Here is a 22,780-nt window from a genome sequence, read left to right on the forward strand (position 1 = left end):
TCGGATTCCACCATCCTTTTTTGATAATGCTATCAACGAAGCACCATAAATAACTGGCAGAAATTTATTATTCACTTTTCCTGACACCATGAAATTGACCATCTTAGTGAAGGTTTGTAAAAGACTACCTTCAGTAGAACCGTTATTAATTGACAGGAGGTCCTTTAGATGTTGTGGACTTAAGCTGTCAATGCCACCTGCTGAACCATTTCGGAATGAGTTTATAGATTTGCTAGTGTCTTCAGAGGTCATGTCTATTGTTCCTTCGTTTGGGTCCGGTAGCAATGACGGGTCATCAACAGGAGCCTCGAAGCCGTGTTTTTCTTTTAATTGTTCAAAAATTGCAACGTCATATTTAAGAAGATTATCATCACTCGACAATATTCTAATTGCTCCCCGAATGTCTCCATCGAACACCTTAGATTCAATATATTTGGCTGACGTTTGACTGAATTGTTTCTGCGTTCTAGACAAAACTGGTTCTAAGTTGTTGGTCACTTTGAATGGAAAGTTGTCGGTTGGGCTACAACCCGCGAAATTCCCTAAAATCTACCATCCACAACATATACATAAACCTAACAGCGACTAGCACGGCTAGATGATTTGGGCAATAGTATGGATTGATTTTCTTAAATTGAAAATCCAGACCTTCTATAGTAGTCTCTCCTAACAATTGGTTGTTAAACTAATTTCAAAAATTTGTACTTGCAGTGCAGAGTGCAGAAACCTCTCATTAAGTTTAGATGTTTTGTCATAACAGCAGCTTTAAGTTAGCGATATCCCAAAATTACGTTCAAACGGCAGTCTTGAGCAGCTCAATTTTGCTACTTAGAATTTTCAAGTTTATAAAATCGGTCCAACCTATTGGGCCTGCTGCTTACTCATTCGCTAACCGTGGGTAGACGGGCGTTGTACTCTTTCCATGAGTATGACCAGATGAGTAGGTAAAACAGGATAGTTCTGTCAGCAAATGTTTGTAGTGAAAGTATTACTTCACCAATTCATACAACACTGTCTGTGATGCGTATGTAGCACTATTAAAACCACCTGATAAACCACAATATTTGTTAATTCTCTTAAGTACCAATCATATTGAACAGTTTAACAAAACTTACTAGACTAAATTAAAGTACAATAATATCGTTTATATCAATGGGATGCAAAGGTATCTCTACTTATTACGGTGTGTATGAATTGCGTAGTAATCAAAATTTCAATAGAATTCCGTTGTTGATGAATTATTGAAATTTTCCGGTTAATTTCATTAGATTGTCGGTAAGTTTGGGCTATACCGAAGAAAATATTGCACTGCTCTCGAATTCAATTCTGTATAGGTTCCTGTAATTTATGTGATTGCTGAAGGGCATATATACAAATTATAACGTTCATCCCCAATGTACGCTAATATGCGTGTGCTCGTAAAACATATCAGAAAGACTAACATGAGAAGTAATGTACTAACATCATTGAGTCAAATTTAAAATTGAACTCGCAAAGATAACCATGGTATTTAAACAAAGAGAGGGTAATGCAAACCTTCAACGGATCACAGAAATTACGAGACCCAAGTCAAAGTAGGGTCCATTTTGTTTTAGAGAGTTTGCATCAAATACTTCGAAGTTAACAACGTATAAAGCATTTTTTTCGTATATGGGTCTTCCCTTGGCCTTGCCATTTTCACCTCTAAGTTATTGTATTGCTAATGGAATTTTCATAGATCTTTTAACAAATTTATGAATTTTTGATACCTTCGCAGGCCATTGAAACAGAACGATCCAGTAAATCTACGGCTATTTTAACTATTTTAAGTCATCATTATGTTCTACGTTAAATTCGTTTAATTCCTTATTATCACAGCATATTTGCATTTTTCTTCTTTTCTTTCCGAACTTCGAAATACTTTTCCAGACCCCAAAAGAAAACGGTCAAATATGTAAAAATATTTAAGAAGTGCAGCGTCACCGTGTAATTAGTTGCATCTCGTATAACACCTGTATAGTAAGAATATTTGTTGTCTTATTAGTAAACCATTTTCACGAAATAAACAGTTTTTTCACGAACCAATTAACGGTCCAACAGAGAAATAAAAGAATCCAGCGAAAAGAAGTTGTAGACCAGTAGCGGCTGGTAGTCGAGCCAATGGCACATAGCTAGGAATTACTAGAGCCATGAAAACGGTTCGTAAACCTTTGTTTAGGCCGATCCAACATGATGCAGCAATAACTGCTTCGTACGAACGAATATGTGCTACACCTGAAATACAAATGTTTATGATGCAAATAAAGGGATTGTTAAAACTACGATCGAATAAAAAACAACGACACAATCCCTACTAGAAATGTAAGGTAATAAATTTGCATAAAAGTTTGAAGCAGAGTACATGTAGTACAAGACCATTACATAACAGAGATTGTGTACTGTACTCAATTTATAACAGCCTGTGTGTAGACTATCCAAAGTTTTTGGTGTGTTTATATCTACCTACAAATATTGTATGAAGATGTCGTATGAATGAGTTTCTTGAACACACAATTTAATTATTTCAAAATTCGATCAAAATTTAAGCGAATAGATATACAGTTCTTACTGGAATTCAGTGCATATGGAAAAGAATTATGTCAAACACGATTTCAGCATAGCTTCAAAAGCTCCTAATATACTTACGTACGACCATTATTTATCAAGTCGAAATCATATTCTCCGACTTGAGACTAGTGATTGTCAAGAGTCAAGGGTAAAATGTGACGCAAGTTCCTGTGCATGCTTTAAAAAAACAGACGCATTCAGCGTCAGTACTTAAAATATTAAAAAAAGTTGTCTCAAAAAATTTTTAGAAGCAGAATCTTGCGTCACAAAGTGACTGACGATGTCTTTCAGGACATACGTTCCTGTATTATAAAGATCTACTTACCTTTCCTCAACATCTACGAAAGTTTTTTTTTTTAGGTAAAATTGTCTTTCTAAAGTTTTTAGTCAAATTTTTGTTTGTGTAGCTTCCTTATTCCGTTCATCGACGTAAAGGACTATAATCAATTTTCTCACAAACATTGGCATCGTCTCCACATTATTAGCATAGGTGACAAGCAATTATTAAATTAATTTGATGTGATACTTACAAAGTCTTCCCATTCCCATTCCCAAAATGCCAAAGAGGAAAAACGTTTTATTTTCCCATCCAATTTTTCCGGCAATGAACGGTACGAAAAACCTCGTAAATATATCCATAGCACCTAACAACGACATGCAAGTTGCGATCTGTTGTTTGCTGAAACCATACTCCCCCAGTACGAATGGCGTTAGAATTGAATAATTCAATTCCGCAAAATTTGCTATGGTAACGCCGACCATTAGGTTAATATATCGGATATCCTTCAAAAGATCCAAATCGAAGAACACGCACAATTTTTGAAAGAATGTGTAGTTTTCATGCTTTTCTTCTTCTGCCAAAACGCCATTCGGAGGCTGATCGTTTTTCACCAAGAGTTTCTTTTCCTCGCCACACATACAATGTTCGCTCTTAGAGTTGGATACGTACTGTTCTAGTCTCTTCGAAACGTCCTTAAGAACTTCCTTTTCTGCATTAAACGAATTCGTTGATATCTTACGAAATGGCGTCAATTGATTTTTTGTGGACAAACCACTGTTGTCATTCAAGTACTTCAAATCATCAAAAATGCTTTGTTTCTTCTCAGTCACCGATATTTGTTGACTGAAAGTACCACGTCTGGAACCAGCCTCGTCTTTATCACCCTCTCGTAACGACACACCATCTGGCATTTTATTGACGAACAACGTGTCATCGTTAATAAATGGCTTATTTTGAAGTATATTGAAATTGCTCTTTGTTAAGTCTTGAGGTGCCTTGTAACTGGGACAGTCTTCTGTTGGAGCTTCGTCGATCTTAATTGCATTGAAAATCTCTTTTAGTTTTTCCCGTTTCTCCGATTTCGAAAAACTTTTTTTCCTCGTCTGAGGTGTATCTTGCATCGGTGGGTCTACTACGGTCACTTTGTCATCAGTGTTACCCTTGTCGTAGCCATCTTTTATACTCTTGCTGTCTTTCGACAACGCCCCCAAATTGACGTAGGAAGTTTTATTTGAAATCAGCAGATTCTGACTGGATGGAATTCGTGAATTAAGTCTAGTTGTGCGATTGGAAGTTAATGACATAGTGGAGCCGGAAAATGAAGGTTTCCTAGAAAACCATCCATCGTTCGCTGAGGTCATCATTGGCGTTCCTGGGTCTATAATTTCATATCCTGTCATACTGTGATGATCCGAATTGTATAGATATTGACTGGAAAAGACACTTTGATTCTTCTTGGATGCCATCAAGCAATAATCGCATTGCTTATCTTGAGGGCTCGATGTTTCCAAGTCTTTGTTATCTTTCTTCACATGCCATTTTACTGGTTGAAAAACCAAGGAACAAGCAACAGCATTTAGAGCTATTCCACCAAAAATCATTACCGTCCCCTGCACACCAAACTCAGGTATGAGGTAAGCAATCAGAATGGGAAACACTATGGGACCTAGACCCGTTGCAGTCCATGTAATACCGGTTGCTATCCTTCGTTTCTCCTTAAAGTATGTGTTGACGGCTAAAGAGTTCGCCGACGCATTGATACCAGCGCCAATACCTAAGGATTAGTATGAGATGAATAGCTTTTCAAATAAAGCCAAACATTGTTACAAACCGTACAAAATAGAAAAGCTCATCACATAAGTTAGAAACGATGACGATACGGATGTTAGGAATACGGATATCGCCACCAATAGCGAACCACAGAATCCTACTTGGCGATATGTAAATCGTCTGAACATTGGTCCATTGAGTAAACCTGCGGATTTTGAGAAGATATTTGTTAGAGACGATTTCAAATTCAATTTGTAGGTCAGTTTGATTAGAATCAATTCGGATCGGAGCCGTTTATATCCACAGTCGTTACTAGGACACGAGAACTATAATGCTACACAGAGAAAAATCCTGGATTAGATTTAAATCTTTTTCGGATTACATATAGGACCAAATTTATTTTTGGATTGAAATCTAATTTTTCGAAAGATTACTTGCATTTAATCTTTCGAAAATAATCTGTCGACGGATTAGATCGAAATCTTCCTAGAGATTTCAATTTCTTTTATTTTGAAATTACAAATTTTATTCCAACATTTATTTGAATATTGAGTCAGATTTAGTTGTTTTATTTATTCTGAAATTGGAAATTTTATTTATTTAGTTGAAATTAAATGTTTTTTTTACTTACTTTGATCAGGATTTGAACTCGTTCACCTCGGTAACTCCGTATCTCCCGTCCTGTACTTTACCACTGAGCTATTGGGTTCTTAATCTTAGCAAGATTCTTTTTCGAACCGTTGTTGCGGAGATTCTACTCTTTCAAAGATTAAAAAATAATCTTCTGAACGAAACCTTTGTACCAACTGAGGTAACCATCATAGTAAACGAGTTCAAATCCTAATCGAAGGCAACATTTTTTTTTAATTTTTCCAATTATTTAATAAACGGTTATCATACTTCATAAATCTGTATGAGCATAGATAAGGAAGTTGAGCCTGGCAAAACTATTGAAAAGTGCCATAAGCGTATGGAAAATATTATAATAAAACGGTATTTTGCACCCATATTTAATTGTACCTTTGATTAAGAAGTATAACAGACCAATTTGCATGGAAGAATTATTTACTTTTTCAACGATTTTCTTAACTCGGAAATCAATATCCTTTAAGAAAAGAAAAAAAAATCTCAAACATTTGTGTACTGTGGTTTTTACTTTTGAATCGCTATCAGGTGACTAAAAATTACACATGGCAGTAGCTTCTAATCATAAACTCTAGATACCATAACAACGAACTTTAAACAAAAACAAAACATTTTCGTGGGAAATTCTTTACTTTTCATTGCTACTATCAATTTTAGCCATTTTAACCCGAAACGCAATCTATCGAAAGATTTAATTTTTGTAATCTTTAAAAAAAGATTGAAAAGAAATCTTTCGAAATATTTAAAATATTCGTAATCTTTCTGTAGATTAAACATTTAATCCGACTTTTTTCTCTGTGTAGCGGTTGATAATGGATTTACCAGCGCATTCTTCGTGAATTTGGATTTTATAGTTAGTAGGTCAACGGACAGATGTTTTGAACTAGTCTGATCAAATTAAATTCTTTGGATTTTTTTATTAAATCTTTTTGTACGAAACTTTAGAAAAGCAGCCAACGCAGTTCCGTTACCACATGAACTCATTTTTTTAAAGTCTATCTTCACCGATATCTCGAGCAAGATATAACAATCAAAGATTACCTGTTTTGTATAGAAGAAGGAAAAGAAAGATATGTGACGTCGATGATAAAGGCGGATATGTTCAAAAATTGCTTCTGTTGAAGATAAAAGCTTTCTTCTGTAAAGTAAAGATGGACACCTTCCTTTGGTTTTCTATATTTTTTTAAAGTCGAAGAAACACTTCAGCAGGATGTATCTTCTGTGATTTTAGAGTCTAGCCAAAAAGTTAACCTGTCGAATAGTTCCAGCTGGTAATTACTAGTAATTGGTGACTTTTACTGTCAGCTGACGCAAATCATACGTAATCTCAAGAAGTTAACAGTTTGATAATGAGATAACTGTACAGGCAGACAAATAAATTAGCTGAGGGAAAAAGGTAGGCTGGTTTATGGACGTCCACGTGCTCCTATTTATAGACATATTTCATGGAGTCACTTATCGCTTGATTTTATTGGGTTGACTTCAATAATATTCTATTTCATATTTTCATAAATCAATTTCAGATCACCGATAACGATTATAGTATCAGTAAAAAGTATTGGAAAATAATTTGCATGTATATCACTATACAGAAAGAGCAAGCAATGAATGAGAGAATATCGATAAATAAATTATCTGTTAGCGTAATAAATACAGCATATGATTACCACACATGCGAACGCACCCACACATGATGTTAAGCACGAATGCAAATTGATTATTGTTGTGATTTCTGATCCGCTTAATCCAAGCGTTGCCAATCGATCGCGAAATACAAGGCCAAATTGCTGGAGCATCGGAAATGCACTCAACTGAAACAGACAAAATGTGAACGTTAGATATAAAATGAAAAAACATCTAATATCTGCTACGGAACTAAATAAACATTTCATTATACGATACAATTGCAGTTCGTTGACTTGGTCATAAGTAAGTAAAGTAAAGTAAAGACATCATAAAATTTCAAAGAAAAAAGACATCCTGATTTGAAGGAATGTTTTTGTTAACTTATCAAACAACAATGTGAAAGATAATAGTAGATTATTCACCTCTGTCCACATTTTTATTTAGACACTTTGGGGAGTTATTGCATGAGCCGAAGGCGAACATTTGGACATAAACATTTGGACAGAGGTGCTATTTTATCTACCGAAGGCGAAATAAAACACCTTTTCACTGCTATTATTTCACCTAGGTAGATAATAGTAGATTGCGTCCTTGTTTGGATTTTATTTTGCCACACAAAGCAAAATTTCCAAACATATAAAAGATTTTTTCATGCGTCGAAACCGTACTTTTCATGTTTTAAGCCAACACTGTCAAGCACCAAAGCTGACTTCCTCTATTTGAGTGACGTCAAAGTCAGCTTCGGGGCTAGACAGTGCGCTGTTTAAGCACTTCTTTCGACGCCCTCAGCATGTACACCCGTTACAGAACTCAGGATAAAAGGATGAAAAGTCTCATTTTCGTATGTTTATTAACAAAATTCAAATGAAAACTAAATTCCAACTAAATCGATTTTGACGCTTTTGCGTGACATGAGGGGGAGTCAAAAATTCATAGCATGACGTCAACAACCCTTAAAGGGTGAAGATGGCGCAAGTCCTCGTGTCTTTACCCACAAAATAATTGATATCACTAACTGTGCGTCGGAACTCACAAATTTTACTCATTAACAAACTACAACATTTACAAAGTCGTTAAGCCAAGTGGGGAAGTCAAAAGGTGGCTGTAGTTTCTTAGTCACTAAAAAATTTTTAAATTCTTTTTGTAGTAGTGGCCTTGCGTCGCGTCGGTTAACTAACAGTCATGATTTCAACATTTAAATGTTGTCCCATTCTTTACGAATCATTTTGCCCCTCGGTTCAAAGAAAATTGGTTGATCGTGTGCCTATATTTGTGGTCGATAGTTCAGTTCGTTCGCATCATCAATAAAAGACCACTTGAAGAACAACTATTTTTTTTAATATCCAGTCGGTTGAACATTATCATTAAATCCAGCTTCGAAAAACTGTTGAAATGTAACGATTTGTACGATTTTTGGAAACTTCCTTCCCGCGATCTGGTGCCTACACACAATTTGAATAGCCCCTCATATGTGTAAAAGCTATACCACGCGACATAAAGCTGATTACGACGTAGTCATGTAAAGAAATTTTTTATTTACATTTTGTCTCGATCACAGCTGTGATTAAGTCTTCAGTCATGTGATTAATTAAAAAGCAGTTAAAAGCGAGTTTTATTCTTTTGTTCTGTTTATGTTTATGTTCGTAATACGAACTTCGTATTGAAGATATCAATGTTATGTAGTTCATTGTAAAAGTGATAATGCAATGCAAGTGTGAGTACATTGTAGGATCTTTAAATTGGCTTGTTTTAACAATTATTTGTACTCGTCTGGATGGCCAATCAATTTCTCAGATTTTACTTCAGTGCTCTTAAGCTAATGTTCGATTAAAACTATCAACTTCGTTGATTCAACTGAACAAAAATATCGTTTTCTCGTCTAGTAGAAATGACTTCCATTGAACTTAACGCGCGATTACATAGTATACATATTCCCAGACAAACTTCCTAATATGATCAATTAAATTGAGTCTGATAGTCTCAAGGAGATAGTTTTTTTTCTCATATCTATTTAGGTCGTTTCGTTGGAGTGTTAGACAAAATTATCTGATATTCTCTATAGGGTCTATTTCAGTTGAACGAAGTCAAATTATTATTATCAGCAAAGATGAATGAATATAGCCGCGTTAAAGTGTGCGTATAAATTAATATACGATTTATCTAATCTTTAATGAGTTCGAATACATTGATATACCGGCATTACGCACTATAGCTGTCTTTAACTCTAATTATACAAACCGGCAAAAATGAACTTGATTGATAAAAGCAGCTGCGATCAGCAGACAAACACGTGAGCAGACTTGAAGAATATTGTTTTGGTGATTTTTTACTCGAAAAAAAAGTGAGATACCGACCGAACATTAGTATAATTTTGTGCAAAATATTTTTAATTTTGTACGCAAATGCATTTTTAACTGAGAAAAATATTTCTTGATAAAAGCACTTAATCATCATCGGTGTAATCAAGTTTTTATTAATTTTTCATAAACAAAATTTTTATAGTTGCATATAGGACCTAATATTATTGGTCTACGATGTTTAATCTCAAATCCGCGAATGTTAACAACGACCATGCGAACCATATGTTGTCGTCACACTATCAATGTCTCGTGGTTGAACGAATATAAGTTAAACCAGTTGTATTGATACAAGAATAATCGATTAATTAATTCTCGTTGCGTTGTCTACTTTATGAAGCGTTTTTACTTGGTTTAAGTCTAAGTAGCTAGGAAAACTTTTGTGTTAATGCGTCTCATCAATGTTTTACTCAGATTATTCGGATTATTCTAACATTTGGAGTGAAAGTATTAATTTTATCTAATAAAAACGGTTACAGTCGGCGACTGCGAAATAGTTGACTCATTTATTTTCAGCTGATCCACTCATACAAACAAAATTGTTTACACGTCTTTACGCGGTTTTAGCTGTACGCGTGCGTGTAACTATTTCACTCGTAGTATAGACTCTTACTATAGACCAGCATAAGCTCTTTTGTTTGTATGAGTGGATCAGCCGAAAATAGCTGAAACGAAATGAATCACTTATTTTAAACTGTAAGAGATTTTATCGCATACGCGGTGTGATTCCCCGAAAAAATTATTCACCTAGGATATATAAACAAACATTATACTTCTGTAAATTGTCAAAGTGTCATTCGCATATCTTGTTGTCTCGTTTTCGCTTATGCGATAAAAAAGAATATGCACGTATGACAAGCCGTCTCGGCAAGCCTCGACCGCTTTGTCATCCGTGCATAATATTTATAACTATAATTAAATTAGTACTCGTAAAGTAAAATAGCATAGTCAGTTAGGCTTATTATTAGATAACAACTCTGCACGAATTGCTGTTGGTCTTCGTCTAGGTTGTCAATTATGCGAAGAACATAAATAAATGTCTTTGCGGTAAAAACGTTAAGAAGGATGGCTTACATGGTTTATCTTGCAATAAAAGCGGAGGATGGATTCCTGGACATGATGAAGTTAACAAAATCTTTTCTCATGCATTTTCTTCTGCAGGGTTTCCGAATTTAGTACAGCCTCCGGGAGTTTCTAGAGATGACGGAAAAGACCGGATGGTATGACTCTAATTCCATGGAGTCACGGTAGACCTATTTTGTGGGATGTAACCATTAGAGACACCCTAGCCCCTTCTTTTGTTAATCAGTCATCCAAAAAAGCTGGTTCGATTGCTGATAATGCCGAAAGATTTCACAATCATTACATTTGTTTAAAAGATAATTTATTTATTCACACCTATTGCTTTTGAATCACTGGGTCCTGAGACAAAGACATTTATAAAGAAGTTGGGATCATTAATGCAAAAGGCTTCTGGGGAACCGCGCTCTATGGACTACCTGCTACAGAAGGTTTCCATTGCGATTCAACGAAGAAATTCTAGTTGCATTTTAGTGACCTTGGGACGTAATAGAATTGATGATTTTTATTTATTGTAAATATTTGTTTCTTGAAAAGATCGTTTTTTTACTGGTTGCTGGTTACTTTGCAGCCTTTTTTTCGCGTTTAATAAAGATAATGCAATCAGTTCGTTGATATCCACTGCTGGATGTAGGCCTCACCATCCTTCTGTTCCATTCTGAACAATCCATTGCCATTTGCTGCCAGTTTGTCCCTACCACTTGCTTGATCGAGTTCGTCCATCTTTCTGGTGGTCTACCCATTGGTCGTGTCATTGGTGGTCTACAATTCATTATGGGTTTGGTCCAACGTTCGTCTGTCATTCTCACAATGTGTACTGCCCAATTTGACTTTAGAGATGCTGTCCTATCCATCAATATCAATGAGGGTTTTTACCATCAAGACCTTCCCATCACGACTTTCGTTTGTTGCCGAATCCACTAATTCGTCATTTTACCTCTAAGCGAAATCCCAAGCATACTTCGTTCCATTGCTCTTTGTGCTACTCTGTTCTCGGATGGCTTCGTTAGTGTTAATGTTTCTGCTCCATACGTCAGCACCGGTAGGTTACATGAATCAAACACTTTTCTTTTCAGACTGTTGTTTATTTTGCTTTGATGTAATCATAGTCACCGACTATTGCTTGAGAAAAAGGAGGTAATCTAGTGATCAATGTTTGTAAGAATTAATTCTAAATTAAATTGTCTTTCGGAACAGGCGTGTCTGTCTCTAAATTATTTCTTTCGGATACTTCAGTAGCTTCCTCAATCCTGGAAAACCAACAAATTTTCCGAACGCTGCCCATCCAAGACCAATCCTACTTTTGACCTCTGCTGTCTAGACCTAGTTTTAGACTAACCAACCCGGAGTGGCAAGCGTGGTGTTTTAATTGCCAACAACCCCCAATCAACCATGAACAATATATCACGATGGATACGAAATATTTCATTAAAATAGCCACCGGGAAATGAAGTTGAACGCTCATGTCAATAAAGTAATGACTCATTTTCCGAGGGTTCAGTGGATAATTAGTAATTTACAGAACTAGGGATGAAAAAATGAGAAGTAGAGTTTTCGTGTGAATTTTGTTGATCCGAGGCGAAACCGAATTTTCATTTTTATCCCGAGTTATGTAATGGATTTTACATGCTGAGAGGCATCAAAAGAAGTCTTAAAACATGAAAAGTACGCATGTAAACATATTTTGAATTCGTCATTGAAAGTGTACCACCTGCGTTGTTCAACATTAATCCATTACGCGAGGTTTAACCCTTAACCTTTTATTATTCTTCAACTATTGTCATTTACCATCAAAATTATATTATGCCTCAGAGACAGCAATATGTTTCTGGTAGTGTTGGCTACTTAACTCTTCTATTGGAAACTGTGGGTATATCCCATCTAATAAAATGAGGACAAATAGAGTAAATACAGACACATAACAGGTCTCAGCGCCCAACACACGATATCATATTCGTGATATAAAAAGTAGCCTCCAAGTTTTTGTTTCACAGTTTTCATAGGATGTCAGTAATTATTTGTTTTTTCCATTAACGATTGCAATAGTGTACATAAAAAAGCATAAGTAAATTAAAAATTGATTACAAACGAAACGCTGACGCAGAGTAATTTAATGTTGTGAATAGGTACAAAATCGTCTGAATGATATTGATAAGACAACATTGTTTAATAATGCATGTGCACACTTACGTTTGAAATACCAGCAGCAATAACCACAAACCACCCCCAACCACCGTCAGGGGCAACAAAATTCGGTCCCAAATCACATTTGTTTCGTCGGACTTTTTTCTTTGTCACATTGTCACTATCATCCCGATTTTCCTCATTTTTATCTGCCATATTATAGTAGCAACACACACGCACACTCTTTCTTAGAGCTTACAGCTGTTAACATTAAATCTAGTTTGAGTTAAATATGATTGTCTTCACAATGTTGTTTACGTTTTGAAAATAAAAATACAAGGAATTTTCCTCAATAAATTGGTAAAGGTTGCGGTTCGAAGAAAAAAAAACTGACTAACTCAAAAAAATGTTTTGTTTTGATCATCTGCCGTCCAAATAAAAACAAATTATAAAAAGATGACGAAACTTTATTTTTTCCTAACAATTTAGTGAAGGTTAATTTATGTCTTTTTTATTAAAACAAGCTGATTGATTTCATACCAACCAAGAACGTGATAAATAAGAAATGATTCGATTTAAGTACACAGTACAAAAAAAAACTTATTGGCAACCGGTTTTGTAGTTGTAAGCACTTTGACCACTTTCAATAAACTCAAGATGAATGCACTTTTTCTGTCTGTTTTGTTAATAAAACGTTTAAAATCATAAATTCATTTAATTAATCAGTTGACACTAGTCAATTCGTTTAAAAAACATAAGGAAGTCGTTTTTAAATATTATTTTTTATTCATAAAATTTCAAATTCGTTCTTATCACAATCGTGTGCTGAACTGTGTACACATTTAATTTTGAAAAAACCGTCTGTTTCGTTTCATCAATGAATCGTCACTAAACATAAGAAAAATTTACAATTTCCTCGTTAGCTCCGTCAGCCACGAAACGCTTTCTGGTATATATATTTCGATTGAATGAGTAACGAAGTGTCATAAAAGTTTTCATATTTTTCTTCTCTTTTTCATAACACACATGCGATCAATATTTTAATCACTATAGCAGAAGTGTGTACTTATTGCTATAAATATTCTAATCTTTTAGCCGGTCTATGATCAATAATTGTAATATAAGTGTGATATACACTGTTGCAGCCTTTGATTCTACCTATATTCTACGCATTATCACTTCTACGAAAAAAAAAACAATTATCAATAAATAAATAAATTTACAAGCAGATATTGTCTGAAACATATGTTATAATCTTAGACTTCACTACACAACAATAAAAAATGGAACCACCCTATACAAAATAGGGAATGGAATTGGATAGAAGAAGGATGGAGAACCAATGTCGAAAAGACTTTTTCCCAATGCAGCGAGAAACTTCGGAAGCCCTTCTTGTGAAAAGCGTTATGTTTACCTCGGGAAAGAGTACGAGGTGCGATAAACCGTTTTTCTCTAAGAAACAAAAACATCAATTTGTTACACAATTTTTGAAAACAAAAACAATGATTACGTTTCAGTGTTCAGTGAAGAAAATTTCTATTTTTCTCCTACATACTGTCATCAGACAAAGCGTCAACAAAATGTCATTTTCTCATGGCTTTTGAGTGGAGAAATTAAGGTTAATACCACCCATCCCACCGCACATTTGAAAACCTGTTTTCTCCGCATAGTAGAGAAATAGTGAAGGAAATTAGAAATTTTCTCACCTCATTTTGTCAGGGGATTTTGATTGGAGTAAATGAGTTTGTTTAAACCGCAAACGTGAAATAAAGTGGATAAAAATAGTAGTAGCAAGAGATATTAAAGTAAGACTCCATCATCTTTACTTATATTTACTCATCTTTACTCTCCTTCGACTGTCTTTGTCATCATTTATACTGTAAACAAGACAAGGACAAAAGCGACACTAAAAACACATCATTTGTAGAAAAGAATATTTTTACGCTTTTACTATGTCTCATGATAATGCGAAAACTGTATTTTTAATGTAAATTTCCATTGTCCATGAAGAAGGTTGTTTCTCAAAACTAATTCATTTCGTTTCTCCATTTAAATGAATCATTTTTTTATAAAAAACAATTTTTTGTTTTGTTTTGCATTTCTGTTTTTGTTTTGATAACAGTCCGACAAAATTAGGACAGGTTTTTCCCTAAACAAAAATTTCCCGCAAACAAAATATTTTTCCAGACGGTCGTTAAGGTGTGCTCGTATATATACACCGTTTAAATATTTATCATGAAAACGTACTGCGAAATTTAAGTCGTCTATATTTCCACCTCATTATGATTAAGAAGTGTAATCCATTACAATCTATCGCGTCATTCACATTATAGAGATCAAACTACAGTCTCAGTTGGTTTATGTTTAGTTTTTACAACATTCAATTAGTTCTCGTTGTAAAACAGAAAAAAAAACAAACTCAATTACCAATTAGGTTTATTGATTTTTACCTGATAAAAATTCTCATTCAGCAACAATAATCCATGATCACGAATGAGTTGTGTGTTCATTCAATTTTTTTTTAATCAACTAAACTTTGAATCTTTCCGATTCACTTATTGTTTAGAATGAAACAAAAATATGTAATGGACTTTTAACGGTCATACGTTAAATTTAGCTCTCTGGATCTATTAGCTTTTTTCATTACGAGACATGAATGAGTCTTTGCTGCTGGCATCTCCACTTTACTGGTTGCTTTCGTGAAAGGTATCAAATTTGGATAGAAAGTCAGTTTGTTACATACAGATGGCAGTAATAATTAAAATATAAGTTTTGGTGATTATTCTGTCTGAATATTCGGAGTTGTTAGCGTATACAGTATGAACTAGGCCCATCTTTTAGGCAAGTCTGTATACTTTGTGTAGGTCACGCAGATCGCCAGTGGGTCAGTTCTCTTGAATGAAGATTCCACTTTTTTAAGTAGCACCTGCTTTCGTAAATTCCTAATCTACTACTTCGATTGTAATGTATCTTTTTTTACGATCGTTTCTGACAACCTGCAGTCCGAGCGTCCCTTCTGTGACTCAAACAATCCTCCCTTCTTATTAGTGAGTCAAATTTCGGTCGTTCAAAATTGTGGAAAACTATGATAAACCAATCTTTAGAATTCAACATGCCCTGTGATTTAATTACACCAACTTACAGATTCAAGAGATCATTCAGTACCAACATCCCAGAGCGTGAATACTGGCCAAAATCTGACTTAAGTTTAAGTGATAAGGTATCATGGTTTACGGACGGTTCACGTTGCAATAACATGACTGGCTCTGGAATTTTCTGCCCAACTATGGGAATAGAACTGTCCATTCCACTGGGTATTTATGCTACGTTCTTCGTAACAAAAATATATGGAATACTTGAGTGTTGTAGATACATTTTAAAACATTCTGACGCAAACTCTCCACCTATCATCATAGGCACAGATAGTTAAGCTATAAAGCTATAAAAGGATATAAATTCTCGTCTGCAATAGTACTTGAATGTCGCGACACCATTCAAAGACTGTCGGAATCGATTCAAGTCTGACTTACTTGGGTCCCTGGTCACTCAAGAATTACCATAAACGAAAAAGCAGATGAACTAGCAAGACTAGCTTCTAGCACTCATTTCACCGGTCCCGAACCAGCGACCGCAGTATCACGTTCTACTCTCCAACGAATAACGTCGAACTGGAAAGCTCAAAAATTCAAAAATTATTGGAATTCTTTGAACACTGCACGACAAGCCAGAAACTCAATCAAAATAAACAACAAAAACGATAATTATCTCTTATCGCTCAATCTCAAAAGACTCACAAGCGTTCTAACAGGACACGAACATGAAATCTAGGCTCGTATACAATCAATTACAAATCAATTTGAAGAGCTGCTCCAACAGAAATCCTGTGGGGAAGCACAACAGGCCCATCTGAGGCTTAGGTGCAAGTTATATTTCAGTCTTGGTCGAATAAATTTTTTTTCGGAAAGCTGTTGAAAATTACTCAAGTTGTCGTATGATAAAGATGCTAGACAGATATTCTTTTGAACCCTCACGAATTTCATTCCTTGTCGAATAATTTGTTTTTCTTCAATCCGTTGAGAATTTACTCACGGTCAGTTTTTGTTTTGTTAATTCACGCCGTAAGTGTGCCTAAAATTTGAACGATTCGATGAAAAAGTGAACAAAAAATACATTTTCATGCTTCGGGGCCGAAAATGAGGGCAATTTTTCGAATTTTCTCGGGTTTCCGGCCCTCTGCATGAAAACTTACATGTGCACCTGTTTGGGACGGTTGATTTAAGGCACTTTCGCTTGTAAGCCTCATTTCGTTCGGCCTACAATCCGCGAAATTGCCTAAAATCAATCGTCCAAAACAGGTACACAAATAACCATTCAAAGCACTTACGGCGTGAAGCAATTATGAAAGGATAGCGCAAAATCAGAGAACAGTAGTTACTACGAATGCAGCCTTTCCGAAATCGGCTGGAAAATCGAACTTAGTTGTTTTTGTTACATTCCCAAATGGTGTCATTCACATCATTAGGAGTATTGTAGGCTTGAAACTCATGGTCAGAAGGAATCAGGCTGGTCAGTATACTAAGAATTAATGAAGCGAAAACCATCGCTTATTGTTATTTTGGGATGTTCTGTACCTGCATCTCAAAAGATCCAGCTTTTCAATTACTTAAAAAGAAAAACGTATTCTAACTGACGGTAACAGATCAATATGATGTTAGTTGATCATTAAGTTAGGTCAGTGCTTCGCAAGACTATTAATTTGTTCATTGATGAAAAATCCGACACTAAATTTTGTAACTATACTTTTAGAGAGAACCGAGCCTAACGCAAAGTAATTAGAAAATGCGTTCTGCGCCATTTTTTGACTCTTAGACTTTTCAACTCTTTTCACCCCACTTCTTTACACGGTTGTGACAGTTGGTGGCTGGCAACACTGATTTCGTTCAAATTGACGCTGAAAGCTAGGAAAAACAACCGATACAGACTCAAGTAAATTACAATATTATTCCGTGTAATCAAAGTCCGATAATTGAAACAACTGAGTAATTTTGAAGTTTGAGATAATTTGCAAACAAAATTTGCCAAGATGACGATCAAACAAGATTTCTACAATGCGGATGAATTTTGGGGTTATGTCGAAGGCAAATTGCATTGCAATGTTCCCAAATACATCAAAAATATATTACGAATTAAATGCCTCGACGATCCAATCTCTCTGCAAGACATCGATGACACCGTCATCGAGCAACTGGAATCGTTTGTCCAAAGTGGTGGATTAACTCCATTCATACCGGACAACACCACCGATCTTAAAGAATTTTACGGCATATTTCATCAAGTTCCAAATAAGTTCAAAATCACCGTTGGATCAAAGATACTGCTGAAATTGATTGTGGCATATGTGACCGAACAAGTCAACACTAAAGGTCCAAACTTTTACAAGAGGTAAATCAACTAATTTGTTTGGACTTTGGTATATCGACTGAGAACGTATTTTTATTCTCCAACAGTGAGTAACGTGCCGGTATATACCAGGCTCTTGGAAGCAGTATAGATCGTCGTCAAAACTGATTTTGATACTGTAAATGAATTATACTGACAAATAAACTCTTGACGTTCAATGTTAATTCGATATTTCAATCAAAGTAAAGTAGTAACTTCAGTGCTGGAAATATTGTTGTTATATCGTAGTAATTTCTTCAATTTGTAGTAAGTTGTGTGTTTATACACGCATGGACCATGCGTTCCATTGAGAAGTGAAGAATTTTTATGCATCCTTCCAGTCTAAGGAAGATGTAGCGTGTAAAAAGTCCAAGGCAGTCTATCCCACGATGCGATGGAATGCTCGACTTGACTTGACTTGAGTAACCAAAACGTGCTACTGTGAGCGCTCCAATAAGAACATTGAACGTGAGAACTTTGGCACGATTGTGAGTCATGCCCTAATCCCCGTTTTTCGTTCTCCTTGATAATATTCAAAGCACACATGTGTGCACATCAATAAGTCTTTACTTCATAATTTTCACCTCACTCCTCTTGACATTATGTGTGTTCTGAATGATATAATATGATGGTGTAAGTCAACTTTCAAGAACGAAAAGACCAAAACATTCAGTAGTGATTAAACTTATGACTTTGGGTACTTACGGTCTAACACATTTTCTAGATCCAAAAACAACATTTTTGTATACATTTTCTACTCCGAAGGTATAGAAATACAACCGTGCCTATTTCAACAATCTAAAATTATTTACATTAAAATTGCATTGTCATACATCAGGTCCCCAAAACCATCGTTACATACAGTATTCCAGAAAATGGTCCTCAAAACACCAATTGCTACGATGGTTTTCATACTATGTAATGTTTACATGCGACATATGGTAACTTATTGTAGTTTAAAAACGAGCAATACCAGAAAAGAAGAGCATCAACTCTATAAAATAGAAATAAACAAAAATGAAAACATGACTGTATTGGAAAAAGCAACCCCAAGACAACATATAAATCATAGAAAGAAAGGCCCAAATATAATTGTGTGCGATAACTAACACTCGCATAGTAGCGGCACCAACCGGCCGAGCTGCATGTAAAGATCCAACGGCCCTCGGGCTTGATCGTCTAGTACATTAATATTGGACCTAGCCTCATTAGCTGAAATTTAGAAGCTGGAAGAGACTCGTCTAAATTTAGAGATGACAATTTTCTGGAAGGTGGTTGTATCCCTGGAGACTCAAGGGAAGTATATTTGGTAATAGTATATTTGGGACACTCCATCAATATAAATAATTATCAAATGTACCATCCACTCCTGAACGAGTCTCCACAAGGTTCTATTACACCCATGGGACCATTTCTATTAGAATTAGAATCTACCGATTGCGACACCAATAAGTTCTCCAGCAACTCCATTCAACTGCGTGTATTATCGCTTGGATTTTATATTATTGAACATTTAAGAATGTTCAGAAGTTAGTCGATGTCACCGGAGACCACTCCATCAGATTAAAATATAAATAAAGTTGAAGAATTATAATTCGATCGATTCTATTGATTTTTAAATAATTGTAGTTTTTCAAGAAATCATTTCGAAAACATTACAGTATAAAAGCTTACACATGCGCATTAGAGCTGTTTACTCGCGGTATACCTGCGGGTAATCCGTTCAAATGCACAAGTCTAAGCTTTTATACTGTAATGTTTTCGAAATGATTTCTTCGAAAACTACAATTATTTAAAAATGAATTAAATGAGTAGAATCGATCAAATTATAATGCTCCGACTTTATTATTCATATAATAAGCAAACGTAAACTTATCCGCCTTTTGCTATAACCCCATCCATCAACTATATTTCGTTATGTTTCGTTGAAAATTTTTTCAGCCTTCACAGCTTTACTATTATATTTCATCTTTCTTTGACCTATTTTTTTTTTGACCCAAAGGATGTGCCAAACGTATTTCCATAAACGGTAAAATGTGTGTCAGGGTCAATCATTGAAAACATGTCGACAATATTTATAACGTCGACAGTACATAGAAAAAGAAAATATTTTTTTATTGAAAACATTTTATCTATAAAACACATATGCAACATTGATGAAGATGTCATCTTATCTTGTAGCAAGTTTCGATTTATTGCCAATAGAACTCAAGTGGCTACCTGAATGAAAATGTATTGATTGTATTATTGAAATACGTTATTGGGAACAACGTAATTTAATATAAAATTTCCGAAATTCTAGGAATTAGTTTATTACCGGCTCGTGCAAAGGTTCATGTTGTTAATGAAACTTCTCTGCAAAATTATGATCAAAGGCACTCGTTGAGATAAACCACGGTTGTTACTGCTGTAATTGTTATATGACTCATTGCCTATTTTAAGGGATTTAAAAATGTAAAAATTATTCCATTCCATTCTCGATCCAAAGACCACTTATCGAAATGTATGATTTTATGATTTTTCCAGCTGTGCTTGCTGTCTTCGAACCATTTTTACCATAACGTAAATAGGTCATTCATAGATATCGCATCGCCTCGTTATCAGTGGAGTTATTTATATCATAGATAACTCCGAAAACAAAAAAACAATCAATGCGTATGACCTATTCTCAATTTGTGGGGTATGATTCGGACGGAAACATTGGAGAACATGAGATTACGTAGGTTCTGAGTTCATTTATGATTTTATTTTTAAAGCAACAATGAAACAGGAAGAGTTCTATGCTAATTAGAAGATGCTGACCATCGCCGAGATCAAATACTATAACAAGTTCTGTGTGAAACAGAACTTTACACGTTGGAGAAGGGATAGTAGAAACAACAACAAATATCGGACGCATTTTATAGTTAACTCTTTTGATACCGGCCCAGGGTCTATTTTAAGGGAATTATTTCCCTAAAATTCCTCGATTTCTTAGTGTTTTGGCTTATTTACTTCCATGACCACATATTGAAGATTCTCAAGATCCACAAACAAATAAAATTTTTGAATTTTCGGGAATTTTGAGGAATCATAGGGATTTTTAAACAATTAAGGAAAATATTATTCCCTGAAATAGGCCCTATAGTCAGTGTTATAAACTATCATGTTGTGCTACTAGATGAAAATGTGCATATAATACAAATGTGAGTTTGGTTTCATCTTACTCAACTAGAGATGGGAGGCGCTCTATATTATCGATAATACCAATCGATACATATCGATAATTATCAAAATATCGATTTTTCGATACTAATTTTCAAAATTTCAATACTTTGTTAAAAAGCTGAGAATTCACAAATTTACACATAGATTTGTAAAACAGTGCGTCGTTTTCTTGCCTAAATATTGGTATTTGTCGAAATATCCATATCTTGATATTTAGCAAAAATCAATTATTATCGATTATTGATAATGATTTGATAATATCAAGATAAAAATACCTATCGATTATCAAAATCAATATCGCCCATCCCTATACTCAACAATTATGAGTCAACATTCATCATTGTTAGGAAAACGTTTAGATATGATAAGTAAATAATCATACAGTGAACGACATCTCAAATGTCTCACTGTCAAATTTTTCTGAGAATTTTATTGTGTCATTGCAAATTCACAATGACATTCTCTGAAAAAAATGACAGTGAGACATTTGAGACGTCGTTCACTGTAGACACTAGACCACTCACTTTTAAATCTAGATTTAAAATGTGCCGAAAAGTTACTTAGAAACAAAATTCACATTTGCACATTTTCATCGAGTTGCATAACCACACAACATTGTGGATAATTACTTGTTATCGTACAAACAGTTGAGCGATGTAATAACGACTGAATTTGCGAGTTGGTTGACTAATTGAAAGACATCGGTTCGGGATATTTCAATGTTTTTTACCAATCGACAGCTCGAGTCATTCCGAGAAATCGTAGAACAACTTTTGCCCGTAGGTTCACTCATCTCGGTTATAGAAGGTTGAGAATAAGATATATCTTCATATTGAAAAGTTCACTCGAACCTTTGATTAATTTGCCATTTACAGTGAAATGGAAGCAAACGATTTTGCTGCAAGCACTGTGGGATACTTTACATAACCGAAGTAATAGATTGGATGGATGTTGAGGAATTTCGCGCCGAGTCATTCACAATGACCCACAAAGTGACATTTTCCTTATACAAATTGTGTCATTTTGTCAATTATTGTGAATGACGCGGCGCGAAATTCCTAGCAATGGTTGTGCCACGGTACGACTGGCGTTTCTAAAAGGTTAAATGTCGTCTATTTTGGGATATATACGATAGGGCTTAGGGAGAGCTACAAAAATAAAGTTGAAAAATTAAGACAATTTACGAAAACCATCCAAATGAACCATGGTATCGTTACAATTCCACACTACACAACCAAAGTTTGTTACATGAACTCGACGTATTGATGAACTTTATTGGTACTGTTTGGTTAAGTCTTTTCCACCCTCATTTGTGGGGTAAATATTAGATACCTAATTTATTACTTACCTGCTTCTGTCGTAATTGAAAAATCGCATTTAGAACGGTTAGTTTTTCTTAATCTTTAACGTTATCCAAATCTCACTGCGTTCGAATCAAGCACTAAAATCCATATTTACTATCCAAATATAATAATAGTTTGACTTTAGCACAAAACAGGTATATAAAGTTTACGATCAGAGATAAATCTCGTGATACGATTAGGTTTTATGTCTCGTGATTAATCAGTCATTATGTTGACATGTTACATTAGAGCAGAGGGGACGTAATCATTAAAAATTCTGCTAAATATTCAAATTAACATAAAGTTCCTTAAATGATTATAAA

The 22,780-nt window shown here is 34.9% G+C and overlaps 2 protein-coding genes across 3 annotated transcripts; one reads left to right on the forward strand and one right to left on the reverse strand.

Moving 5' to 3' along the window:
* Positions 1-824: 824 nt before the first annotated feature.
* LOC119068909 lies at positions 825-13,367 on the reverse strand. Of its 2 annotated transcripts, XM_037172768.1 has the most exons (7): positions 12,535-13,367; positions 6,966-7,092; positions 4,698-4,841; positions 3,117-4,640; positions 2,062-2,253; positions 1,490-1,991; positions 825-1,457 (listed from the first exon to the last, which is right to left on the reverse strand). In XM_037172768.1, the coding sequence occupies exons 1-6, from the start codon at positions 12,682-12,684 to the stop codon at positions 1,852-1,854; spliced, it is 2,277 nt and encodes a 758-aa protein (XP_037028663.1). In that variant the 5' UTR covers positions 12,685-13,367; the 3' UTR covers positions 825-1,457; positions 1,490-1,851. The 2 variants fall into 2 exon arrangements, with proteins under 2 accessions (XP_037028663.1, XP_037028665.1); XM_037172770.1 differs by lacking the exon at positions 12,535-13,367 and having other exon boundaries at positions 6,949-7,076.
* A 3,941-nt stretch (positions 13,368-17,308) lies between these two features.
* LOC119068911 lies at positions 17,309-18,092 on the forward strand. Its single transcript, XM_037172772.1, has 2 exons — positions 17,309-17,910; positions 17,976-18,092. The coding sequence occupies exons 1-2, from the start codon at positions 17,552-17,554 to the stop codon at positions 17,980-17,982; spliced, it is 366 nt and encodes a 121-aa protein (XP_037028667.1). The 5' UTR covers positions 17,309-17,551; the 3' UTR covers positions 17,983-18,092.
* Positions 18,093-22,780: the final 4,688 nt, after the last annotated feature.

The sequence above is a fragment of the Bradysia coprophila genome (assembly GCF_014529535.1).
Source record: "Bradysia coprophila strain Holo2 chromosome X unlocalized genomic scaffold, BU_Bcop_v1 contig_20, whole genome shotgun sequence".
Lineage (NCBI taxonomy): Eukaryota > Metazoa > Arthropoda > Insecta > Diptera > Sciaridae > Bradysia > Bradysia coprophila.